Here is a 27,423-nt window from a genome sequence, read left to right on the forward strand (position 1 = left end):
CTTTCCTGTCACAGTTTTTCAATTCGCTACTTGTCTCTCCTCCTCTCAATCCACAATCTGCGACGACAGACCCTCCCCCGATGGATGCGGCTGAAACCAATGCACTGAAGTTGTGAAGTTATGCTACTGCTCTTTCTTCACTGACTTCATCTGGAACTCATTTTTCACCGCTGGAAATTTGTTATAATATCTTGAGGTAGCCTACTTTGAGATCGCAAATACAGTGGATTAACAACAAATGCTTTTCACCCAGGTGAGTACAGAAAACATATGCGTTTAGAAAACAAACGATAAAGTCTCTATTGTATAACCAAGATTATGATTATGCCTGATCATTTGCAGATTATTCAAACTGTAGCGGTCATATTTAGATCTGTATGATTTTTTTAAATTCTCTCCCATACTGTTGTCTTGCTCTTTTCACTGAAGTACCGCACATACAGCAAGTACATCCTGACATGCCTGCTTATTACCATGTATATTAGTAGATAGAAAATAACACGTGAATACTGAACATTTGTATTTGGAGTGCCGATTTTGTGAGTATTTCTTGTCATTAATGTTTGCTATATCCTCAGTCTTCATAACTAAACCGGGTCAATTCATATTTTGTTAAAAGGATTAGCCTATAGTCTTGATATGCAAAGCATGATCTGACTATCATAGAGTGCCATCTTAATGGGTATTGTTTGATCAGGCTTGCAGTTGATTGGTTTAGGGTTCAAGTTGTTTCAGAGAGGGTGTCACTTTTCATTTTATTAAGTGCCTCTGGGGTATTCCAAGATCTTAATTGACCTTGAGGCCTATGTTGTGGCAAGGCAAGAGTCATGATTAATGGCAAAGAAACGTGGAGATGAGGTGGTTGTCACTTCTCGCAGTGTGCGACACATTGTGACACGGCCTGAGTGACTGAGTCAACTTTCAACTCTTCCATGTGTAGTCTGTCAAGTTGGAAACATACCAAATAGGACAATCATAGGGCAACGAAACGTGGAGATGGATCTGGCGGATCTGTCTCACCCAGTGGCTTTCATATCTATGTGGAGCACATTTCCTCTTTGGATGACACATATAAAGTTGAAGTCGTAAATTTACATACACTTAGGTTGGAGTCATTAAAACTCATTTTTCAACCACTCCACACATTTCTTGTTTGCAAACTATAGTTTTGGCAAGTTGGTTAGGACATCTACTTTGTGCATGACACAAGTAATGTTTCCAACAATTGTTTACAGACAGATTATTTAGCTTATAATTCACTGAATTACAATTCCAGTGGGTCAGAAGTTTACATACACTAAGTTGACTGTGACTTTAAACAGCTTGGAAAATTCCAGAAAAAGATGTCATGGTTTTAGAAGCTTCTAATAGGCTAATTGACATCATTTGAGTCTATTGGAGGCGTACCTGTGGATGTATTTCAAGGCCTACCTTCAAACTCAGTGCCTCTGCTTGACATCACAGGAAAATCAAAAGAAATCCGCCAAGACCTTAAACCTCCACAAGTCTGGTTCATCCTTGGGAGCAATTTCCAAATGCCTGAAGGTACCACATTCATCTGTACAAACAATAGTACACAAGTATAAACACCATGGGACCACGCGGACGTCATACCGCTGAGGAAGGAGACGCGTTCTGTCTCCTAGAGATGAACGTACTTTGGTGCGAAAATCCCAGAACAACAGAAAAGGACCTTGTGAAGATGCTGGAGGAAACGGGTACAAAAGTATCTATATCCACAGTAAAACGAGTCCTATATTGACATAAACTGAAAAGCCGCTCAGCAAGGAAGAAGCCACTGCTCCAAAACAGCCATAAAAAAGCCAGACTACGGTTTGCAACAGCACATGGGGACAAAGAACATACTTTTTGGAGAAATGTCCTTTGGTCTGATGAAATAAAAATATAGCTGTTTGGCCATAATGACCATCATTATGTTTGGAGGAAAAAGGGGGAGGCCTGCAAGCTGAAGAACACCATCCCAACCGTGAAGCACGGGGGTGGCAGCATCATGTTGTGGGGGTGCTTTGCTCTATTTTGTGATGCACTTCACAAAATAGATGGCATCATGAGGAGGAAAAATTATGTGGATATATTGAAGCAACATCTAAAGACATCAGTCAGGAAGTTAAAGCTTGGTTGCAAATGGGTCCAAGCAAATTTGAAAGCATAGTTGTGTCAAAATGGCTTAAGGACAACAAAGTCAAGGTATTGGAGTGGCCATCACAAAGACCTGACCTCAACCCTCTAGAAAATTTGTGGGCAGACCTGAAAAAGCATGTGCGAGCAAGGAGGCTTACAAACCTGACTCAGTTACACCATCTCTGTCAGGAGGAATGGGCCAATATTCACCCAACTTATTGTGGGAAGCTTGTGGAAGACTACCCAAAACATTTGACCCAAGTTAAACAAGTTAAAGGCAATGCTACCAAATACTAATTGAGTGAATGTAAATCTCTGACCAACTGGGAATGTGATGAAAGAAATAAAAGCTGAAATAAATAATTCTCTCTACTATTATTCTGACATTTCACATGATTAAAATAAGTGGTGATCCTAACTGACCTAAAACAGGGAATTTTTACTTGGATTAAATGTCAGGAATTGTGGAAAAACTGTGTTTAAATGTAATTGGCTAAGGTGTATGTAAACTTCCGACTTCACCTGTACTCTTTGTATGGCTATTTCTTATTGCTATAAAGCCAAGCTATATGTGTTTGTTTTTCACCCAGCTTTACCTTAGGACTGCGAACTGGCCTAAAATCCTCCAGTGTAGTACCCAAAGAGATCTTGTGAATGGAAGCTCTTGGGAGAACCTGGCGCTGTTGCACATAGAAACACTTTAACACTCAACACCTGGAAAGGAAAGATAGGATATGTGATTTACACAGTAAGCCGCTGCCACCTGGACCTGACAGCACCTAAACTCCCATCTACTGTGGTCTTTAAGACAGCTCACCAAAATCCTCAGGAAAACACATTGATATTTGTCTGTAGTATGCTGACCTCTTTACAAAAGTAGATACCCACTGGGCACAAACGTCAATTCAACATCTATTCCACGTTGGTTCAATACCATTTCATCGAAATTTTATTTGATTATTTTTACATTTTTAATTTCACCTTTATTTAACCAGGTAGGCTAGTTGAGAACAAGTTCTCATTTACAACTGCGACCTGGCCAAGATAAAGCATAGCAGTGTGAACAGACAACAACACAGAGTTACACATGGAGTAAACAATAAACAAGTCAATAACACAATAGAAAGAAAAAAGGAGTCTATATACATTGTGTGCAAAAGGCATGAGGAGGTAGGCGGATAGTTACAATTTTGCAGATTAACACTGGAGTGATAAACGATCAGATGGTCATGTGCAGGTAGAGATACTGGTGTGCAAAAGAGCAGAAAAGTAAATAAATATAAACAGTATGGGGATGAGGTAGGTCAATTGGGTGGGCTATTTACCAATGGACTATGTACAGCTGCAGCGATCGGTTAGCTGCTCAGATAGCAGATGTTTGACGTGGAAACATAATTAATTCAACCAGCGTGTGCCCAGTGGATAAATCAAGATTCCGTGTGGATTTTTCTGTCTGATGTCCATACATACTGCTCTGCATATTTACAGTACACCTCTTGGATACGTGTCTGTTTGTCTACAGACTGTTACTGCCATCAGTCAGTACTGTATGAAGATTTGGTGATCTCTTTTCTGTCTGTGGTCTAACTACAGATTCCTCTCTTCAATCAAACAGCTGGAGTTTCTCCATTGCTCTCCTCAGACTGGCCTTCTATGACCATCTGTTTCTCCATCCAAGAGGTGAAGTATGGAGGTCTGGTGAGCCATCGGATATGTTTTGATTTGGGATGACACTGGCCAGACACACCAGAGCCGAGGTAGAAATAGGACGAGTAGAGATGAGGTAGTTACAGTATATTTACTTCACGTTAATTTGATCTTCCAAATGGCACAAACCCTCTGTTTATAAAGGTTTATTGTAACGCCACAGAGTACACTGGGTCTCTATGTGTTTTCTTTTGAAAGCTAGGGCTTTTCATGAAAGGTTTATACCAGGCCACACACCATTTGTGTGTTGTTATTGAGTTGAGATTGTAGTTGTGGATCCTTGCTTGTTTTTTATCCAAACATGTCACTTTATGGACTCAAAACATTGTTTATATAGAAGGTGGATTAATGGTTGTACTGTACAGAAGGCCTGGGAGGTTCTTACGAGTTTTTTTGACATCGTAGTCTGGCAGATTTAATGTTGTCAAATCTACACAGCAAACTCCCAGTTGATTCATAAACCTCCCAAGGATTTCTTTCCCTGCCAAAGTGATTGTCAATATTAAAATTAGTACTCGACTTGATTTGATGATTGGTCAATCTTGTCTTTTCAGTCTTTTGTGCAGATAAATCATCGTAATGGAAAACAGCAAAAAGCAGGTGACAGAGATGTAATATTCCTACGACATGATTGTATAAGTCTCAACTTCATATGCTCTGCAGCCGTGCAGATCATTTGGAGCAGATACGACTGCAGCCATGCAAGACGTGGTTTTGGACCGGTTTTGCTGTGGAACATGGACAGTTACTATAGGCTCTGGCTCAAATAAACTTTCATAAAGAACAGTTGGATAGAGGATCGGGGGGGGAGGGGACTGGAAAGGGCTAATGGAGTGACCACAGAGTACTTGTACTGTGGTGAGTGTCTTTGAAGCTGCTTGTGTTGTTGGTTGGTTGGGTGGGTGGGTGATGTTGGGTAGGGAGGGTGGTTTTGTGGAGGGGGTGGTGGAGACGTGTAATTAAGATTTGGGGGCCTGTTCTGGTGCCTCTCATTTCATGCGGTGTCTATAGAGGAAGGCTGTAGCAAACAGAAACCTGAGCTGTAGAGGGAGGAAATGTATCCCCTTTAACGTCTCATTGCTTTCTCAGGCCGTCTTGAGAAAATGGTTGTGCTTTTTCCACTCTTCGTTTCTTTCAGCAGCTGGTGTGAGGTCATTTATGTAAATGAAGCAAGAGCCATTTATTTTCTCAACTGTTGGATAAGATGTCATATTTATAATATAATGTGAATTCTGAATGCTAAAATAAAGAACTGTTATGTCATGCTTGGCACCCCAGTGACATGAATTGGTAGAGCCCCACTTGATGTTTTTCCTAGTTCCTGACCTACAGCCAACCCAGTCGTCCACCAGCTGTGTGGAGCAGTGACTCCATGGCTCTCCATCATGCATTTTATGAGATCCCCTCCACTCACACACATTTCCATTATTCAGGTCAGGTAATAAAAGGGAGAGTTAGTCACAGAGAAATGCAGAATGAGAGAGTATCCCTCGTCAACATCACCATTATTCAAAACAACAGACTATGTTAGCATCCCAATGGATTTGCTCTTGGAAATTCTGGGTACAGCAATGCCAGTATTGGTATGATGGTGTTGGTAGTTTTTGTTTTACTCGTAAGAATCCCTCCTCAGTTGTGTTTACTTGTCAGAGGAAGGGAAGGTTGGGATGCATACCTGGGTTTAGAGGCAAGATGTTTCCTATCTGCTTCCTATTGTTTGTCCTAGTTCTGTCTCACAGCGATGAGCGAGGGAAAGAGCTATGAGAATGTGGACTTGTGGGGGTTTGGGAGACTGGGGATGTTTTAACTTTGTTTTCTTTTTGCACCCTGGCAGATAAACAGAGCAGAACAAACAAACTATTTGCGTGAAGAGACAGCTTGGCCCCTGTGCTTTATAAGAGGTGAGCGAACACATGAGTTAGTAGAGTCCATATTGAGCCATCTTTTTTTAAATGGTAGAATGACCTATATGATCAAGATGACCCCATTTAAAGGATGCTTTTGAAGTAGTGCTGAAGGAAAGGAAGAAGCAGTAACACTTACTTTTACAGTGTGTTAACTACAAGGAAATTACTTGGTACCTACTCACAGCTATAGCCATTTATAGTTATTAGTTGTTAGGCTACCATTAGTGCATGCTGCATTTCCACTTCAACTTATTATTATTTATTTTTTACATAAGTTCAGATCTCTACTGATTAGTTCCCACTTTGCACACAGAAAAATAAAGTGTTACATTTGTTTGCCGTGTCCTTGATTGGCTAAGATCATACCCAAAGAGGAAGGGATGCTCCTGGCCCCTCTTCTTCCTTGCCTGCCCCCCGCGTTATTTGCCCAGGACGTCCTTTGTGGTGGCGGTGGTGTGCATCTGGCCCTTGTTTCCAGGTCGCCCCCTGCCTTCCTGTTCTGTCGAGCAGACCTGCAGGTGTGACACAAAGCTTTTGTTTTACCATATGATTACATTTTGCATGCATAATGACCACATGGATGTATTTTCCTCTTATTCTTTGCTGAATGTATCGCTTTTATGTTTTGGAGCCGAAGTGAAAAAAGTAATGCTGCCACCTATAGGTCTCGAAATAGGTTACAGCACCACAGCTGTGAAAAGCATAGTCGCAAAGACAAAGGATAGGAACATTTCTAAGGGTTCACCTTCACGGTAGCACACGTGGCTCAAGTTCTAAAGAGACAAAATACAAAAATGAGTTTGGTCTTTACTTCCAAATGCTCAGAACGAGGGATATATTTTGGTTCTGTGAAGAAAAAGCTGCGATAAAAGGATCACATTAATAAGGAGCAGATTTCCTCCTCGTCCTCCAAAGGCAGTGCACCGAAGGCCAGAGGCAGGCCAGTAAATCTATTGGGTTTAAATGAGAGGAATTTACTGGCCCAGACTGAACTTCCTGGAAAAGCAGAGAGGTAGTAGAGATAGAGAAAGAAAGAGACAAGTACCTTATGAAATGCATCCCACTCTTAGTTCTTTCCCTGGTTACTGTCCCATTGAATTATTTTTGCTAGCATGTCACAGTACCTTTCTGATGTGCAGTCATTCAGCCATAATGCAGACAGAGGGACGAGTCTGTAGATGCACATCTGCCTGCATGTGTTTAGGTCTATGTCTCTTCATGCATTATGCATAATGGCCTAACCACATACCCTGCAGGCTTTTTACATTTAGGGGGTACATGAGGTAAATAAATGCCCAGATGGGACACCATTATTATTCCCCAAACAGGAAATGATGCCCAGCTAAAGAAGATGAAAAACAACAACAGCAACAGAGAAAAGATATACCAACAGCTACCCAAATGGGTTCCAGCTCGCGCCTGTCTCACTGACTGCAAATAAACTGGCCAGCTAGTTACATTAGAAGTGTTGTCTTAATCGAAAGCAGATGCTGCGTGGTCATAGTCTGTTATCTTTAATTGCTCTCAGTTTCATGGAACTGTGAAGTAAAAAAAAAATGTGAAGGCCCAGTGCAGTCAAACTTCTGTTTTGTATCATATTGTACAAGAGCTGATGAAACGAACAATGTAAAAGTATGAACAAATGTGATCAGTGGTTGAAAATACAATATACACAGGACCTTCTAATTAGCAGGTTTGCATGGGAGGGAGTTTCGGCTTTCCATGGCGACATGGGGTAAATTGGTTAATAGACTAATAACAAAGAGAGTTCTAAACCTCTCTGCCAATAACAGCTAGTTTTCAGTTTTCCCCTTCCCACTCAGAGCATTCCCAGACAGTCCTAGCAAATGTTTTGCTGGAGAGATAGTTTTTTGCTTAAATACAATTTTGCCCATTTGAATAGAAATCTATTACAGTAAGGTACTTAATTGTTACCAATAAATTATTTAATATTGATATAAAACGGCTTCATTAGGCCTTTAAAGCTAAATGCCCATGGTATGAAATGTGTGGTGCTTGAACCATGTGTTATTGAAGAGGACACTGAATCAGATACTCAACCATGGGATTCCGAAGGATCAGTGTATGTTACACTAAATGTGGAAAATCTTTATTTATTCCTTGGGATGTCTTTAGTTTTTCAAAAGATCTGCATTGCACCGAAACGTATATATTAGGAATTACAATGCCTGTATTGTAGAAATACTTAAACTAAGGTATACTGTAACATCCAAATCTGTGTTACTGTACCTATCAGGGCCGGTGTGAGTCCTGTTGAGACCATGGTTCCGTTTGCTTTAGTGTTAGCCAAGGCAGAGGGGGGTTGCTACCACACCTTGCCACTGGAGAGGGGACTGCAGCAAACATCTGGGACTTGTAGTATGAAATCTGCATGGGATTCAACCAAGGGAAAGGGGATAGTGGATAGAGATGGAAAGTGTGCGTGCACACACTTGTTGTGAGGGAGGGCATGTGAGGCCATCCATGAAGTCACTGTTGGTCTCTGTGTGTGCACATCTGTGTTTATGTGGATGTTTGATGCAAGGTTTCTTTGATGGCCAGGCAATTTTTGCTGTCCACATCAGTTCAGCATTTCCTTTTGTTAAAGTACATTATGCTTGGCTGTTTTCCTTAGTGAGAAAATACAGAACAAAACATTATTGGAATACTGTACCAGTGCTGCTCTACGGCCAACGATTAATTGGGTATTGATTGACAGACCGCAAAATTGAGGAAGTAGGAGAGGCAGAGAGTGTTTTTGAATATGCCACCTCCAGTGTAGTAAATCCAGATGTGCACAGTTTCAGACTACGGTGTGGTCATAAAACAGGCATGACTTTTATAGACTTGGGTGATCATAAGGAGGAGAATTGATTTCGTAACAGGACTTCTATGGTCCTCAAACATCATTTGATGGCAATTTGCAATACTCCAGAATGTTATGATGAGTGATCAGATGAATTTAAATTAATTGCAAAGTCCCTCTTTGCCATGCAAATGAACTGAATCCCCCAAAAAACATTTCCACTGCATTTCAGCCCTGCCACAAAAGGACCAGCTGACATCATGTCAGTGATTCTCTCGTGTTGACGAGGACAAGGCTGGAGATCACTCTGTCATGCTGATTGAGTTTGAATAACAGACTGGAAGCTTCAAAAGGAGGGTGGTGCTTGGAATCATTGTTCTTCCTCTGTCAAACATGGTTACCTGCAAGGAAACACGTGCCGTCATCATTGCTTTGCGCAAAAACGGCTTCACAGACAAGGATATTGATGCCAATAAGATTGCACCTAAATCAACCATTTATCGGATCATCAAGAACTTCAAGGAGAGAGGAATTAGTTGTTGTGAAAAAGGCTTCAGGGCGCCCAAGAAAGTCCAGCAAGCGCCAGGACCGTCTCCTAAAGTTGATTCAGCTGCGGGATCGGGGCACCACCAGTACAGAACTTGCTCAGGAATGGCAGCAGGCAGGTGTGAGTGCATCTGCACACACAGTTAGGCAAAGACTTTTGGAGGATGGCCTGGTGTCAAGAAGGGAAGCAAAGAAGCCACTTCTCTCCAGGAAAAACATCAGGGACAGACTGATATTCTGCAAAAGGTACAGGGATTGGACTGCTGAGGACTGGGGTAAAGTCATTTTCTCAGTCGTGTGTCATGCCAGCAGTAAAGCATCCTGAGACCATTCATGTGTGGGGTTGCTTTTCAGCCAAGGGAGTGGGCTCACTCACAATTTTGCCTAAGGACACAGCCATGAATAAAGAATGGTACCAACACATCCTCCGAAAGCAACTTCTCCCAACCATCCAGGAACAGTTTGGGGATGAACAATGCCTTTTCCAGCATGATGGAGCACCTTGCCATAAGGCAAAAATGATAACTAAGTGGCTCGGGGAACAAAACATCGATATTTTGGGTCCATGGCCAGGAAACTCCCCAGACCTTAATCCCATTGAGAACTTGTGGTCAATCCTCAAGAGGCGGGTGGACAAACAAAACCCCACAAATTCTGACAAACTCCAAACATTGATTGTGCAAGAATGGGCTGCCATCAGTCAGGATGTGGCCCAGAAGTTAATTGACAGCATGCCAGGGCGGATTGCAGAGGTCTTGAAAAGAAGGGTCAACACTGCATATATTGCATCAACTTCATGTAATTGTCAATAAAAGCCTTTGACACTTATGAAATGCTTGTAATTATACTTCCGTATTCCATAGTAACATCTGGCAAATATATCTAAAGACACTGAAGCAGCAAACTTTGTGAAAATGTATATTTGTGTCAAAACGTTTGGCCACGACTGTATATGACAATCACTTGTGTTTATAAAGTACCATATGCATTCTTTATGATGAAGTCCACTTTTGTTTATGGAATTACATACATTTATACACTACCGTTCAAAAGTTTGGGGTCACTTAGAAATGTCCTTGTTTTTGAAAGAAAAGCTATTTTCTTTGTCCATTAAAATAACATCAAATTGATCAGAAATACAGTGTAGACATTGTTCATGTTGTGAAACAAGAAACACGAACAACGCACAAACAGGAAACAATGACACCTGGGGAAGGAACTAAATGGAGTGACATATATAGGGCAGGTAATCAAGGAAGTGAGTCCAGGTGAGTGATGATGCGCAGGTGCGTGTTACGATGGTGACAGATGTGCACCATAACGAGCAGCCTGGTGACCTAGAGGCTGGAGGGTGAGCACAAGTGACAATTAGAAAACCCTTTTGCAATTATGTTAGCACAGCTGAAAATCTGTTGTTCTGATTAAAGAAGCAATAAAATTGACCTTTAGACTAGTTGAGTATCTGGAGCATCAGCATTTGTGGGTTTGATTACAGGCTCAAAATGGTCAGAAACAAAGCACTTTCTTTTGAAACTCATCAGTCTATTCTTGTTCTGAGAAATGAAGGCTATTCCATGCGAGAAATTGCTGAAGAGAAATTGAAGATCTCGTACAGCTCTGTGTACTACTCCCTTCACAGAACAATGCAAACTGGCTCTAACCAGAATAGAAAGAGGAGTGGGAGGCCCCGGTACACAACTGAGCAAGAGGACAAGTACATTACAGTGTTTAGTTTGAGAAACAGACCCCTCAGAAGTCCTCAACTGGCAGCTTCATTAAATAGTACCCGCAAAACACCAGTCTCAACGTCAACAGTAAGAGGCAACTCCGGGATGCTGGCCTTCTAGGCAGAGTTGCAAAGAAAGGCCATATCTCAGACTGGCCAATAATAAGAAAAGATTAAGATGGGCCAAAGAACACAGACACTGGACAGAGGAACTCTGCCTATAAGGCCAGCACCCCGGAGTCGCCTCTTCACTGTTGACGTTGAGACTGGTGTTTTGTGGGTACTTTTACTGCTTCTTTAATCAGCACAACAGTTTTCAGCCAATTGTGCAAGTTCTCCCACTTAAAAAGATGAGAGAGGCCACCATAATTTGCAAATAAATTCAGTTAAAATCCTACAATGTGATTTTCTGGATTTTTTTTTCTAATTTTTATCTATGTAGATATTCCATTAAAAAAACAGCTACAATAGTCATTTTCAACATGAACAATGACTACACTAAATTTTATGTTATTTTAATGGACCAAAAATGTGCTTTTCTTTCAGAAACAAGGACATTTCTAAGTGAACCCAAACTTCTGAACGGTAGTGCATGTGTAGTCTGACATTATGAGGAGGGTGATGTGTAGAGGTATGACTGATATCCGAGTTTATAACCCCTTTTTCTCGTTCTCAAAAAAAACTTCACACCTTACAGACTCATAACTCTTCACTGTCAGGCGCCAAGGCCTTTTTTGATCATGGCATCATGTGTGAAGTGACTCAACGGGTAGTATAACAATAGGCTTGTGGGGTCCAGGGCACCACAGAGACCTTCGGACTATAGGGAACTTCCTGTTGTAATGTCACCACCATATTGTAGTAGGAGAGGGGATTTTACTACGGGGTATGGCAGGAAGAGCAAAGGAAGGGGTAGTTCTGAACAAGCAAGCTACTGATGATGATTCATGCTGTCACACCAGAAAACTCATCAATTATGATTATCAGGATGTCTAGAAGTCGTAACACAAATTGTGTAATTGTGAAAATCTCAAATTATGTAGATATTTATTGTTTCGTTATTCAAGACCTGTATGTCAGGATGCTACAGTATTTCTTGAAGATAATTATGGTAAATATGAATCTACAGCGGAGGATTCGGTTATGAATGGGGTTATACCAATAGTGGATTGTTCTTTTATACCAACTAAACTGTACTAAACAGCTTGTCTCCAGCATGGAGGTTCATTCACTATGAAAGCTCACTGTACACGCATGGGGTCTCTAGAATAATACCACTTGATTCTATGGCAATTACATATGGTCTCTAAAATAATACCACTTGATTCTATGGTAATTACATGTTCAGAATCCTGAACTGTTACTGGAGCCTTCTAAGCGATGGTCTCACGATAATGCCAACGGTGTGGTCTTTCTACCGTGTTCTTCAAGGCTGTGTTTTCTGGTTATGGTTTGTGGAAAGCCTTTTTTATTTACAAGAAGCCCAAGTGTCTCTGCATACATTATGATCCCAGTACATTACGGCGCATATAATTACTGCTCTGTATCGTCATGTCCCTCCAAAACCAGGGCCTCCATTTTAGGTTTTCCACCATTTCATATAGTAAAGTTTGCATAGAAAATACTATTTATACCCTGAACAATGCTTTTTTAATCTGAGGTGAGTGTTTTGGGGTGTACTGAACATGTACATGTGCATGTGTTTTTATTCTGGCTAGAGTACTCCGGAGTGTTTGTGTTTGTGAGGACCCCTACACTTTCTCTGACCAACGAAACCACAGTCACTCTGCCTGTGGTTATGGTCTGGAGTGTGCCGGCCCTAGAGGTAGTTTACACTGTGTGGCTAGCTGGTTGCAGAAGCACACAAGCCCTCACTGTGGAGCAATGCCGCAGGGATGTACTCAACTTGGAGAGAGAGGCCTCAACTTGGTTAAATGCCCAACACAACAAGAGAGAATATGTTCCCAGAGTGTCAGTACAACACGTTTCAGTTGGCCAGGCATTGATACCAACCTTATCTATAAGATGACACCCCCAAAGAGGATGACTGACGTTTTACATGGTCATCAGAACAGCGATTACTCACCACAAACTGGAAGAAGCTTTTTCCTTTAACGAGTCCGATGAGAAGGATATACTGCTTTCCCGGGGGGAACAGGCCCAAATCCCAGTCATTTGCGTAAAGAAAAGACGGAGAAAAAGAGGGCGCAGGCTGGGCTGCCTTCTGAGAATCCGTAGAAGGACGAGTAAACTCCCACTGCCATCCGTTCTACTTGCTAACATGCAATCATTTGAAAATAAAATTGATGACCTACGATTATGATTATCCTACCAACAGGACATTAAAAATTGTAATATCTTAATGTTTCACCAAGTCGTAGCTGAACGGCGCCACGGATAATATAGAGCTGGCGGGATTTTCCATGCACCGGCAGAACAGAGAAGAAGCTACGTCTAGAGGGGTGGGGGTGCGTGTCTTTTTGTCAATAACAGCTGGTGCGTGATGTCTAATATTAAAGAAGTCTTGAGGTATTGCTCGCCTGAGATAGAGTTTTTTATGATAAGCTGTAGACCATACTATCTTCCAAGAGAGTTCTCATCTATATTATTCGTAGCCGTCTATTTACCACCACAGACCGATGCTGGCACTAATACCGCACTCAACCAACTCTATAAGGCCGTAAGCAAATAAGAAAATGCTCAACCAGAAGCGGCGCTCCTAGTGGCCGGGGACTTTAATGCAGGCAAACTTGATAAATCAGTTTTACAAAATTTTGTGCAACCAGAGGAATAGAAACTGTAGACCACCTTTACTCCACACACAGAGATGAATACGAAGCTCTTCCCCGCCCTCCATTTGGCAAATCTAACCGTAATTGTATCCTCCTGATTCCTACTTACAAACAAAAACTTAAGCAGGAAGTACCAGTGACTCGGTCAAGACGGAAGTGGTCAGATAACGCGGATGCTACGCTACAGGACTGTTTTTCTAGCACAGACGGGAATATGTTCATCCAATGGCATTGAGGAGTATACCTCCTCAGTCATCGGCTTCATCAAAAAGTGCATCGAGAATGTCGTCCCCACAGTGACCGTACTTACATATCCCAACTAGAAGCCATGGATTACAGGCAACATCTGCATCGGGCTAAAGGCTAGAGCTGCCACTTTCAAGGAGCAGGACACTAATCTTTTAAGAAATACCGCTATGCCCTCAGACTAACCATCAAACAAGCAAAATGTCAATACAGGATCAAGATTGAATCCTACTACACTGGCTCTGACGCTCGTCAGATGTGGCAGAGCTTGAAAACTATTACGGACTACAAAGGGAATCCCAGACGCGAGCTGCGTGCCTACCAGACGAGCTAAATGCCTTTTATGCTCGCATCGAGGCAAGCAACACTGAAGCATGCACAAGAGCACCAGCTGTTCTGGATGACTGTGTGATAACACTCTCGATAGCCAATGTGAGCAAGACCTTTAAACAGGTCAACATTCACAAAGCCGTGGGGCCAGATGGATTACCAGTAAGTGTACTCAAAGCATGTGCGGACCAACTGGCAAGTGTCTTTACTGACATTTTCAACCTCTCCCTGACCAAGTCTGTAATATCTACATGTTTCAAGCAGAGCGCCATAGTCCCTGTGCACAAGGAGGCGAAGGTAACCTGCCTAAATGATTAGCACCCTGTAGCACTCACGTCGGTAACCTTGAGGTGCTTTGAAAGGCTGGTCATGGCTCACATCAACAGCATCCTCCCAGATACCCTATACCCACTCCAATTCACATACAGCCTAAAAAGATCCACAGATGACGCAATCTCAATCAAACTCCACACTGCCTTTTCCCACCTGGACAAAAGGAACACCTATGTGAGAATACTGTTCATTGACTACAGCTCAGCGTTCAACACCATAGTGCCCACAAACCTCATCACTAAGCTAAGGACCCTGGGACTAAACACCTCCCTCTGCAACTGGATTCTGAACTTCCTGACAGGGTGGTGCGTACGGCCCAGTACATCACTGGAGCCAAGCTTCCTGCCATCCAGGACCTATATAATAGGCAGTGTCAGAGGAAAGCCCATAAAATTGTCAAAGACTCCAGTCACCCAAGTCATAGACTGTTTTCTCTGCTACCGCACAGCAAGCGGTACCGGAGCGCCAAGTCTAGCACATGCATTTGTTTTGTACACTGCTGCTACTCGCTGTTTATTATCTATGCATAGTCACTTCACCCCTACCTACTGTACATGTACAAATGACCTCAACTAACCTGTACTCCCACACACTCTGACTCGGTACCGGTACCCCCTGTATATAGCCTCGTTATTGTTATTTTATTGTGTTACTTTGTATTATTTTAAATGTTTTACTTTAGTTCATTTGGTAAATATTTTCTTAACTCTTCTTGAACTGCGCTGTTGGTTAAGGGCTTGTAAGTAAGCATTTCACTGTAAGGTCTTGTTGTATTCGGTGCATGTGACAAATAAAGTTTGATTTGATTTAATTTGAATATATTAGGTCTGAATGATCATGCATGAACTAGCTTCAAGTATTAGCTTAACAACACCATAAGTCACATATTCCATGGCTGACTGTTTGGCCATGTGTAGAGCTCATGTTGATGTTCTAATAAGACCCAAAACAACATCATTGCCATGGTACCCTTATCAACTCTCCCTCCGTTATCTATTTCAGTCTGTTCAGTGTCGCCCTATCGACAGTGCCTATGACATAAGCTTTCTACACCAGAACCACATGACCAACATTACAGGGATAGAGTCTAACACATACACCCCAACTCTGGTTTATCAGACTGCTAAGCTGCTCTCTAGGAGTAGAGGAAAAGGTGTGGCCATCACGTAGACCTCCTGACCCAATCATCTGGTATTTGGGGGCCCAACCCCCCAACCTTTTTCTTTTTTTGGGGGGGGGGGGGGGGGGGGGGGGGGGGAGCAATATGTGTGCCCTGCATGCCCGTTCGGTAATCCGGCCCTGCTCACACACAGGCCTCGGGCCCGTTGCCTGACAAAAAAAGAATATGAAAATGTGTAGAATTGCTGGAAATTAGCTTTAAAACTGCAAAATGTTCTCTCAGCCTTATGACAGAATGTGTAGAATAGTATTATAAAACTGCACATTTTTCTCTCTGCACCATGGCTTATTTCCCCTGGAGGTCGGTGGCCCAGGGCCCCAAATGCGGTAGTCCGGCCCTGTATGTGAGGCAGAAGAAGAGAAGTGTGAGGCAATAGAGTTGACATACAGACGTAGGTTCTGTTTTATTTTTCCATAGCAACTACTCTGATTTAACAAAGCGTTAGAGAAGTGTTTTATGACTCAAACCGTGGCATAGATTGGCAGACATCATTAAGTATACAGAATGTTACTGTATTGAAGAGGCTGTTGCTGAGAAGGGTTGTGTTGAATCATATCCAAAAGGCTGACCGAATCAAACAGATTTCCTGAGGTTCAATAACATTTTTAAAGAAACAGACGCCCAAAAGTGGTATATCAAAAGTTAAGAACAGGTCAAGTTCAATAAATTATTTTTGGTCTTTTATCTTTTGCCATAAAAGTTTAACTAGTGGCCAGTTGATAAACTTAAACCGGGGATGGGTAACTGTGATGGGGCTGAGGGCCACCATCTGAACTCATCATGAGGGGCCGCAGTGGCTCGCCGGTCTGCGTACCCACAACCATACCCACATCCATACCCACACACGCAGTCAGAGCCAGCCCTAGCCTTTTGGCGGCTCTAAGTGACATTTTGTTGGGGCCCTAAGTTTATCTTATTTTTTTATTTTTGTGACTGACATAACAAGAGAAAAACATCTGATGCACGACCAAATTTCGAAATTCTACTATTCTCACTCTCAACAGTAAGTTGAGTTTAAAATATAAATGTTTCATTTATTTTTAGGTTGCTCCGTGGGTCTACAAAAACGGGCCACTAGTTGCCCATCCCTGACTTAGACACGAATGCTTTTGTCAGTTGTTAATCATTGGTCATCACAGTGTTTAGCTGGGGTTGTTTTTGTTTTCTGATGGCCCACAACATTTTTCAAAGACCCGTGACCTCTTGGCCTTGTGGTGTATGTGTAAAAGCTGAGTGTTATGTCTGGCAGTGTCATGAGAAGATCAGCCGATGACGATACACCTCATCTAGAATATTTCACTCAAGTAGAGGTTCCCACAATACTCTGGTCCCAAAACAAGACAGAAGTTGAGTTGAAGAGTCATGAAGAAAATAAGAAGTACAACATCTTGATTGAGGAAATTAGACATAGGGATGACATACAGTTAAAACAAAAAAAAAAAAAGTTAAAGGTGTCTTTTTTTCTCTCCGGGTCAAAGGTCAAAGTGCAAGAACTCATAGTTCATTCGCATGAATCCTACAGAAGACAGCACACTCTGCAGCTCCAAGCTCACTCAGCAAAATACAGCCTTCCGAGAAGTAACTTCCCAAAAGACGAACCCCTCCTCTTTCCCTCCATATCATCCCTTTGTCACGCAAATCCTACGACAACCATCAGCAGCATATGAGCTGCCAGGACAAGACTTTCCACTCAGAATGTTCCAGTGTGTGGGGGATGAGACTTGTGGTCCGGTACCACCCTTAATGTACAAAGCCTCACTGTGAATACCCCCAAAATGTGTCATGTTCAAGAAACAATAAAAGATGTAATGGATAAATGCAAGAAAATGACCAAATCAACAGTTACGCACCACATATATTTCTGATTTGCAAAAAACGTTCATGTTTCAGAAAGTATGAATTTGAAAGATTGGGTGTGGGGTGGGGTGTAGTTGTTACGTCAAGTCCCCATTCTCCCAAAGGGTTGTTGATGGTGCCTACTCCCTTTGCCCCCACACCCGCCACCTAACATGTGGCATTACAGCGACTAGGGAGTGTGTGCCAGCCTACCCGTGGTCGAAGGAGCCGAATCTCTCATGCACGTCATGAAGAAATTCCAGATGCAAAGGATTATGGGATGATATATCTAGTTTATAGTAACTGTGTTTTAATGGAGGGTATAGGGGGGAAAGGGGGTGGGGGCTAATGCTGCAGAGTCGGGACTATAGACTGTGGTTAGAGTGACACATCAAGCTCTCCATCTTATTCACTCCAACTGGCAATGCCTGTCAGCTTGAGAGCACTTTTATGGATTTGTTCTTACAGTTCATATGTAAATTGATGACACAAAGTCTTAAGCTTGAAATTGTTATATTTGTCCTAAAAAGGCTCTTGATACCACTAATCAGGGGAATTGACATTCAGAAGTGTTCAGCCAATTATATCATGTTGACAAGTTTTGGTTGTTACATTACCTAACTGATATGCATTGAAAATCATATATGATTTAGCTCAAGCTTTTTTAAATAATATTTTCTGTATAATGTTCAACTATAATGTTCAACTATAGCGTATAATGTTCAGCTTCTGAATGTCATATATCATGAAAATAGTGCAGCTGGTGACATTGACCTTTGATTGGTTGTTGTTACCTTATAAGTATCATAGAATCATATATAGGAGTTGGCTGTTGAATGGATATCAACCTCATTACAAAGTGTTGACTCTTAGCCCATCGTTTTTGCGCAGTGCAGACGTGGCGAATGCAATACTGAAGTGAATAAACTGTTTTCCTGTGTAATTTTCTCTCTTTGGCTTCAATAATTTGGGACATTTGGACATTTAGAAATGGCATTGATATTATTGATCATATAACATTATTATAGCATTTTACAATGCCAGGAGATTCCCAGGAGTAACTTTGAGAAATGACTGTGAACTTGAGACTTCATAGTGTGTAACTTAGTTTCTTAGTCGGTCTTAGATATTGCACCCCTCTATATGAAAATCGAGTTGTTATTGGCGTCCCTCTCTCCTCCCTCCTTTCCTCCCTCTCTCTTTTCTCTCTCTCTCTCCCTCTCTCTCTCTCTCTCTCTCTCTCTCTCTCTCTCTCTCTCTCTCTCTATCTCTCTCTTTCTCTCTCTCTATCCTTATCTCTCTCTCTCTCTCTATCTCTCTCTCTCTCTCGCTCCCTACTTCTCTCTCTCTCTCTCTCTCTCTCTCTCTCTCTCTCTCTCTCTCTCTCTCTCTCTCTCTCTCACTGTCTCTCTCTCTCTCTCTCACTGTCTCTCTCTCTCTCTCTCTCTGTCTCTCTCTCTCTCTCTCTCTCTCTCTCTCTCTCTCTCTCTCACTGTCTCTCTCACTGTCTCTCTCACTGTCTCTCTCTCTCTCGCTCTCTCTCTCTCTCTCTCTCTCTCTCTCTCTCTCTCTCTCTCGCTGTCTCTCTCTCTCTCGCTGTCTCTCTCTCTCGCTGTCTCTCTCTCTCTCTCGCTGTCTCTCTCTCTCTCTCGCTGTCTCTCTCTCTCTCTGTCTCTCTCTCTCTCTCTGTGTCTCTCTCTCTCTCTCTCTGTCTCTCTCTCTCTCTCTCTCTCACACTCTCTCTCTCTCTCTCTCACTGTCTCTCTCTCTCTCGCTTTCTCTCTCTCTCTCGCTCTCTCTCTCTCTCGCTGTCTCTCTCTCTCTCTCGCGCTGTCTCTCTCTCTCTCTCTCTCTCTCCTTTTCTATTTTCTCTTTCTCACTCGACCTGTCACCAATCCACAGCCAATGTTTTTCTCTCAATTTTATTTTCCTTTGCGACGCTCTGTTCCAAAGAGTGACTAATATTTTCTACCTCAATTAACATTTCAACCCCAAAGAGAGAGGAGTAGAGGGGAGGGAAAAAGGCAAGCAACATTTGAACAGTGCCATGTGCAGTGTCTAGAATTTCACCATATACTGACAGTATAAAAACAACTCTCTACTCTAAAGAACATTTGAATGACACTAAGTGGCAGTGTTTTTACAACTAATGCCGGTTTGCCTGAGGCTGATGCCATGCAGGTGTTTGTACACATGCATATACACACACTCTCATTCAAATAAACACATACAAGAACACACACATACATGTAATAGTGCCAGACATGCACACAAACATATACAGTTGCTGTTATGATTTTAGTCGTCCTTGATGTCCTTTGTTGTTTTTTTTTATAATATTTTTTTTGCATTGTTGTTTGCTGTTTTCTTCTCTCTTTTCCTTTTTTCTCTTTAGTCATTCTCTTGGTTGTTGGTACATTGGGTGGGGTTCTTGGGGGTGGGGAATTACATTAAAAAATATTCCTTGGGGGGGGACTGTGGGAGGGGTCTCAAATGGTTGAGAGACAACTATTAGGGAACTGTGGGGGGATCTTGGAGGGTTCGGGTTCACGTTTTTTGGTCTGGTGGTAGATCGGTCAACGTGCCCTTGAGCAGGGCATTGACCCTGGTTGCTTCTGTGTGTCGCTTTGAATGGGAATCTGTTGGATGACTGGTATGATGTAGTTGTTGAGCGGCTTCACTGCAAGTATATTGTATGTTTCGAATATTCAATAAATAATAAATAAATACATAATATAAAATTAAATTTAAAAAACTCTCTACCCTTATTTAAGGAGCATGTTATCCAATAGCGACCATTAAGACCCCACCCCACTCAGGACTGGATTGTCTTGGAAGACAAGAAGCTTTAGGATGCTCAGTAAATGTGAATTAATCACTATTGCATGAATATTTCATGGTTCAAATGATGGTAAAGATGAAATAATAATAATAAAAAGTTTCAGTAAATATGTGTGAGTAGCCTCCTGAGCTGTCATTAAATGAAAACTGTGAACGCAGTCTGTGTGAAACCAAATCAAATATTTTTCCTTAGTCTCATTTCTGAGGCTTTTTTTTGCAAGACTCGTGACTGAAATTGAATGGTAATAACATGCATAAGAGTGTCTCGGTCTTGAAAGATTAATGTGACACGAGTACATCTGTTTTCATTTGGGCCTTGTTTCCATTGAAGTCCCTGTGCAGTTCTGGAAAGAGCATTGTGGGGCCCTTTTAAACATTAGGACATTCTCCAGTTGGTACGATCGGCACACGCGTGGGCCACTTGTTTAGATCTGTGACGCTTGACATTGTGAGCCAAGACGAGTCCAATGAATTTGTGAATATACTCAGATACTATAAATAGTCTCTCTGTACTCGTTTCAATGTATGGGACTCATTTTGTGCATGGAACGTTTTAAGAACATGAAAAACAAATGAGCTGTCGATGAAACTATTAGAAAGTGTGTGCGTGCGTTGTGCTGTGTATTCCTAGACTCTTTTTTTTAATGGGCCACATGAAAGTCCAATTGAGATGGTCTGCTTTGCTCATTGAAACTAACCAAAAAAAGCCTTCGAGTGCAGGCTGCTGCATTAGAGGTCCAGAACCACCTCTGTACCATTCAAGGCACATAGAGATATACCTCTGGTCCAGACTACACCCCGGACCTAATAGATAAGTAGAGCCAAATCTGGTGCCCATCTGCACTTTTAACATAATAAATAATAATAATAAATATATTTTGCCATCTGTGTAGGTTTTTATCTTATGTTGATTACATGAAGCAACACAGAAGAAGAATCTTGATTTTTATAAAAAACGATGGAAAAAAAGATGATGAGGATTAAGCTAATAACTGTAAGTTGAATTTTATAAGAGTGTGCTCTCAGCAGCAAAGGCTTGGGCAGGAATCAGTAATCAACCCACATGTATGGGTGGAGTTGCAAATAAAAGACTACTTTTGGGGGGGGGGGGGACCTGAACCATTTTACCCTCTCTGAGCAGGGGTCTGCTACCTACTTACCAGTTATGTCTACCGACCTACCGTTCAATTTAAAGGCAACGCAAACATGCCATGTGAACTGCGCTGCATTTACTTTCAACCAGAGCTGTCGCTCTTCACGTCTGCACTCATTAAACCTACGTTCTCTTTCTCGGCACTTAAGCATTCCCATGCGGTTTCAAGACTTTGTCTAATGAAGATCAATTAAAAAGAAAAAAGCTAATGAAAAATATTTACTCCAGTCCAATGAAGTGGCTGCTGAAGTCCAATGAAGTGGCTGCTGAAGTCCAATGAAGTGGCTGCTGAAGTCCAATGAAGTGGCTGCTGAAGTCCAATGAAGTGGCTGCTGAAGTCCAATGAAGTGGCTGCTGAAGTCCAATGAAGTGGCTGCTGAAGTCCAATGAAGTGGCTGCTGAAGTCGATTGCTCCTCTTAATAAAAACCATATGCCTGTTCTTATAAAATCCTGTTTTTGTGGTGCAGCTTTTTAAGGCGTTAGAGTGTGTGCCAGAATGTGTATTATCTCCTGACACAGAGGACAGGAGGGTTGTGAAGGGTGATCTCTCAAACGCAGCAGATCAGTGAATGAACATGATTTATGTTACAGGGAGAATTGTGCCAAATCAACTCATAGCTACAGCTGTAGGTTTAGTGTGACTGCTGTGGTGTGGCTGCAGTTTGTTTGTTACTCTGATTAGGAGAATGCTTAGGCTGAAGCCCCTAAAAGGGATCCTAGCATGGCATTGTTGAAGAACCACAGCCTTACATTGTGGGGGGAGAAAGAGACCTTGTGAAGGGCTAGACCTAGACTTATTGAAGTGGCTTGTTGTTCCTCTCTTTGCTTGACTGAACAAAAATGCTAAATATCTAGTTGAATACCCCTTGACCAATTTTATGTCAACATGAGTCCATCCTCCAAAGACCGTCCCTTTCCCAAGATGAGGGGACTGGCCCTTCAGTCGACACCCATGCTATAGTGCTCCTGAACTTCCCAAAATGTCCATGGGGAAAAGACCACTTTCTCTGTGCCGGCCTCCCTACCGCTCCTTGAGAGCCTTCTCCGGTCCCCATCACTGGGCGTTCCCCTGGGTCTGCGTTTTGATTGGATCCAGATGGTGTGAGTGTGGAAGGGGACATGGCAGAAGAGTGTGGAGTCTTCTCTCCAGCTCTGATTGATAATAGCTAGGATGGTAGCTGGAGTCGTACTCCTCTCCCCAATCCATTTCTGTCTCGCTCGCTCTTTCTCGCTCTCTCACAGATTCAGTGGTGGAAAAAGTATCCAATTGTCATACTTGAGTAAAAGTAAAGATTCCTTCACAGAAAATGTCTCTAGAAAAAGTGAAAGTCACTCAGTAAAATACTACTTGAGTAAAAGTCTAAATGTATTTGGTTTTAAATATTCTTAAGTATCAAAAGTAAATGTAAACGGTTAAATATACAATAATTTCAAATTCCTTATAATAAGCTAACCAGACGGCACAATGTTTTCTACGGATTGACAGCGGCACACTCCCAACACTCAGACATAATTTACAAACTAAGCATTTGTGTTTAGTGAGTCCGCCAGATCAGAGGCAGTAGGGATGTAGGGATTCATGTGTGAATTGGACACTTTTCCTGTCCTGCTAAGCATTCAAAATGTAAGTACTTTTCGGTGTGAGGGAAAATGTATGGAGTAAAAAGTACATAATTGTCTTTAGGAACGTAATGAAGTAAAAGTAAAAGTTGTCAAAAATATAAATAGTGTAGTACAGATACCCGAAAAAATGACTTAAGTTGTACCTTAAAGTATTTTTACTTAAGTACTCGACACCACTGCTCAGATTCCTCAGTTCTAAGTTGCCATATGGGGAGAGTAGGGAGCGCGACGGGGAGGGTTTTGGTACGCGGCTCAATGCTGGCCCGCTGCCTTACCTCTGCTTAGTGTTTAATCAACTCTTTTACAAGGGGTAATGCTTACCATGCTTTATAGGTGCTGAAAATATCATTAGATTCCCCTTGGAGTGAAACTACAGGAAGGTTTCAGATAAATGTTCATATTCTTTACATTGTGAAGTGTTTGATATCTTTGTAATTCAGATGGCGGGCTAAAAGCAGTGCCAAACAAAAAACAGACAAGTATCAGTTTATCAAAGTCAGTATGATTTGATTTGCTGTTTAATGAGAGAAATAAAGATAGGTATTTGATTATCCCCGTTCCTGCTAATAACCTGAACCTTAATAACTAACCCTCTCCTCAAATGTTGGTCCTCATGCTTTCGATCTGTAGCCTATTATCACTGCTATTGCTCCCATAGACAGGCATTATAAATATCCTCCATAACCTTTTTCCTCCCTTTCTCTCCTCAGGACCATGCAGTCACTGCAGACCTGTACCGTCCTGCTGGTTCTGAGCGTTCTGATTGGCCTGTCCTGGTCTCTGAACCCCAGGGACCCCAACGTGTGTAGCCTATGGGAGAGGTAAGTCAGTGTAGCTCATCTCATGTCATTGTACCAGAATAGAAGGGAGCACGTTTTTTGTTTATACTGTTTAGTTTGTGATAAAGAAATAGAAGTAGCAGCAGGTTTCATTGTGGATAACATGTTGTTCATTGAAGATGTAGCACAAAATATCAACTTCAGGTTGTCTCAACTCTAGACCATGATGGGTTCGTTCTGTCAATGTATTATTATGTCTGAGTACATTTTGTCCTTTCATGCAGCTTCACAACCTCAGTGAAGGAGTCGTATGCCCACCCTTATGACCAGGTGACAGAGGAACCTTGCTCTGAGCCACGCACCTCCTACAGATGCACCCGTCACAGGTAACACAGTCTGCCGACTCACTTCATGTTTACTTCCTGGTTGTGTCCATGAGGTCAGAGAGTAACAGGAAGTATTCTCTATTTGACTTTGTGTTGGCCAGGATCACCTATAAGACAGCATACAGACAGGCGGTGAAGATGGACTACCGCCGGAGGTACCAGTGTTGCCCTGGCTACTACGAGAGCAGAGACAAATGTGTCCGTAAGTTTAACGCCATGGCTTTTCTTTATTAGCATACCATAACAAACTAAGAAGATTCACTTGGTTTCATCAGTAGCATTTCAATTCATTACATTTCTACATATTTTGCCATCGATTTCTAGAATTCATCCAGTTTTGTGCTTGGTTGCTGAGTTGGTTACATTCTGCAGAGTTGACATGCATAATTACATAACATAATATAACCCTCCACGAACCTTCTAGTCTACTTAAGAGTGTGTTTGTGTGTGTTTTTCATCACTAGCCCGCTGTACTAAGGAGTGTGTCCATGGGAGATGTGTTGCTCCAGACCGCTGCCAGTGTGAGGGAGGCTGGCGTGGCGACGACTGCTCCAGTGGTGCGTTACATCAACACACACACACACACACACACACACACACACACACACACACACACACACACACACACACACACACTGCAGGAAATGACAAATGACCATTACTCAAAAACTGATCCTCACACACAACACTCAATCACACATAGGGCTTTCCAATGGAAACAGCAAGGGGCCAAATAAACAGTGATGCGTCATTGAAGTAAGCCACAGTCCAGAAAACAGTTTATTAGACCAGGAGGACACTATGTCCCACTCCCTTCCCTTCCTTTCACCTGCCATTTTATGCTACATCAAGTATATAACATCCCCAAAGCTTATACTGCATGCTTAGACCCAGGGCCCGGGATGTAAACTGCATGCTTAGACCCAGGGCCCGGGATGTATACTGCATGCTTAGACCCAGGGCCCGGGATGTAAACTGCATGCTTAGACCCAGGGCCCGGGATGTATACTGCATGCTTAGACCCAGGGCCCGGGATGTAAACTGCATGCTTAGACCCAGGGCCCGGGATGTATACTGCATGCTTAGACCCAGGGCCCGGGATGTATACTGCATGCTTAGACCCAGGGCCCGGGATGTAAACTGCATGCTTAGACCCAGGGCCCGGGATGTATACTGCATGCTTAGACCCAGGGCCCGGGATGTATACTGCATGCTTAGACCCAGGGCCCGGGATGTATACTGCATGCTTAGACCCAGGGCCCGGGATGTAAACTGCATGCTTAGACCCAGGGCCCGGGATGTAAACTGCATGCTTAGACCCAGGGCCCGGGATGTAAACTGCATGCTTAGACCCAGGGCCCGGGATGTAAACTGCATGCTTAGACCTAGGGCCCGGGATGTAAACTGCATGCTTAGACCCAGGGCCCGGGATGTATACTGCATGCTTAGACCCAGGGCCCGGGATGTATACTGCATGCTTAGACCCAGGGCCCGGGATGTAAACTGCATGCTTAGACCCAGGGCCCGGGATGTAAACTGCATGCTTAGACCCAGGGCCCGGGATGTAAACTGCATGCTTAGACCCAGGGCCCGGGATGTAAACTGCATGCTTAGACCCAGGGCCCGGGATGTAAACTGCATGCTTAGACCCAGGGCCCGGGATGTAAACTGCATGCTTAGACCCAGGGCCCGGGATGTAAACTGCATGCTTAGACCCAGGGCCCGGGATGTATACTGCATGCTTAGACCCAGGGCCCGGGATGTAAACTGCATGCTTAGACCCAGGGCCCGGGATGTAAACTGCATGCTTAGACCCAGGGCCCGGGATGTAAACTGCATGCTTAGACCCAGGGCCCGGGATGTAAACTGCATGCTTAGACCCAGGGCCCGGGATGTAAACTGCATGCTTAGACCCAGGGCCCGGGATGTAAACTGCATGCTTAGACCCAGGGCCCGGGATGTAAACTGCATGCTTAGACCCAGGGCCCGGGATGTAAACTGCATGCTTAGACCCAGGGCCCGGGATGTAAACTCAATATTTTCCATATTCTGCAAGTATACACTTTTGGAATCCTATGCTAAAAAATGTATAGTTTAAAAAAAAGCTTTATCTCCAGCACAGGAATAATGTTTTACATTGTATTTATTCCAGAAACATTTTATTAACCCAGAAATGTCTAGTTAATCAATGCCAGTGTTCTTCTGAACTCAACCAGGTCACTGGTACAGTGCTGAATGGGGGGCTTAACTTAAGCTGGTGGTGTATGATGCCTTCAGAGGGGATGATGGGAAGGGGAAATGGAAAATGTTACCCCTTTCCCACTTTGTCTCTCTCTCCTTCTCTCTCTGGGCAAACAAGTGCTGGCCTTGGCCCCATACTGCTGAGTCCTATAATAAAGCCCACTGGCAGAATGAGAGCTGACACTTCCTGGAATAGATTCTTGTGTGTTGAGCTAGCTGTGGGAAATGAGAGAGAAAGGCTGAGGTTTAGCACTGGGAGCTGAGAGAAAAACAGAGGAAGAGGGAGAGAGAGAGACCAAGAGAGAGGGGGAGAAGGGGGGGCAGAGGCAGCCAGAGAGAGTGCGAGAGAAAGAAGTGGACAAAGAGAACGAAAGAGGAAGAAAGAGAGAGAAATAAATAAATGTAGTTTAATAAGAGATTGTTTTGGGAAGAGCGATTGTGACGGAATAATACATATTTGGTGAGGTCGGGGGGTTTGGATACAGAAAAAGAAGACTGGTTGAGTTTTGATACTTAAGAATAGAGTGATATACTCTAGAAGGGTGTGTGAGAAAGAAGGGTATGGGGAAAAGAAGGACTGGATGTGGTTCAGTTAGATATGTGGGAGATGATGCTGTGGTTGGATGCAGACGTGACCTCCACCACCACTTGGACAATACACTTTGGGAAAGGAGATAAGTGTCCCACCTTATCTTAATGCATTCCATTTACAGTACAATGGAGACTTGCTATTTTTAAAGAGCGCATCAATCGAAAAAATTTAACTTTTGAACCCTGATCAGATGTAAACAAACATATCGACAATCTCCCTGAGAACAGGTCTGGGTTCTGTTATAAGTTGAGTAAGT

At 42.7% G+C, this 27,423-nt stretch overlaps 1 protein-coding gene across 1 annotated transcript in view; it reads left to right on the forward strand.

The window, feature by feature from the left end:
* The window catches only part of LOC139365105 (platelet endothelial aggregation receptor 1-like), a 37,636-nt gene continuing 10,213 nt past the window's right edge, over positions 1 to 27,423 (forward strand). Inside the window, exons 1-5 of the mRNA XM_071102489.1 lie at positions 1 to 253; positions 23,880 to 23,990; positions 24,233 to 24,334; positions 24,436 to 24,536; positions 24,799 to 24,891. Coding sequence (XP_070958590.1) covers positions 23,884 to 23,990; positions 24,233 to 24,334; positions 24,436 to 24,536; positions 24,799 to 24,891 — 403 coding nt within the window. The 5' untranslated portion in view covers positions 1 to 253; positions 23,880 to 23,883. The remainder of the gene's footprint in view (positions 254 to 23,879; positions 23,991 to 24,232; positions 24,335 to 24,435; positions 24,537 to 24,798; positions 24,892 to 27,423) is intronic.

The sequence above is a fragment of the Oncorhynchus clarkii genome, chromosome 2 (genome assembly GCF_045791955.1).
Source record: "Oncorhynchus clarkii lewisi isolate Uvic-CL-2024 chromosome 2, UVic_Ocla_1.0, whole genome shotgun sequence".
In the NCBI taxonomy this organism is placed as follows: Eukaryota; Metazoa; Chordata; class Actinopteri; order Salmoniformes; family Salmonidae; genus Oncorhynchus; species Oncorhynchus clarkii.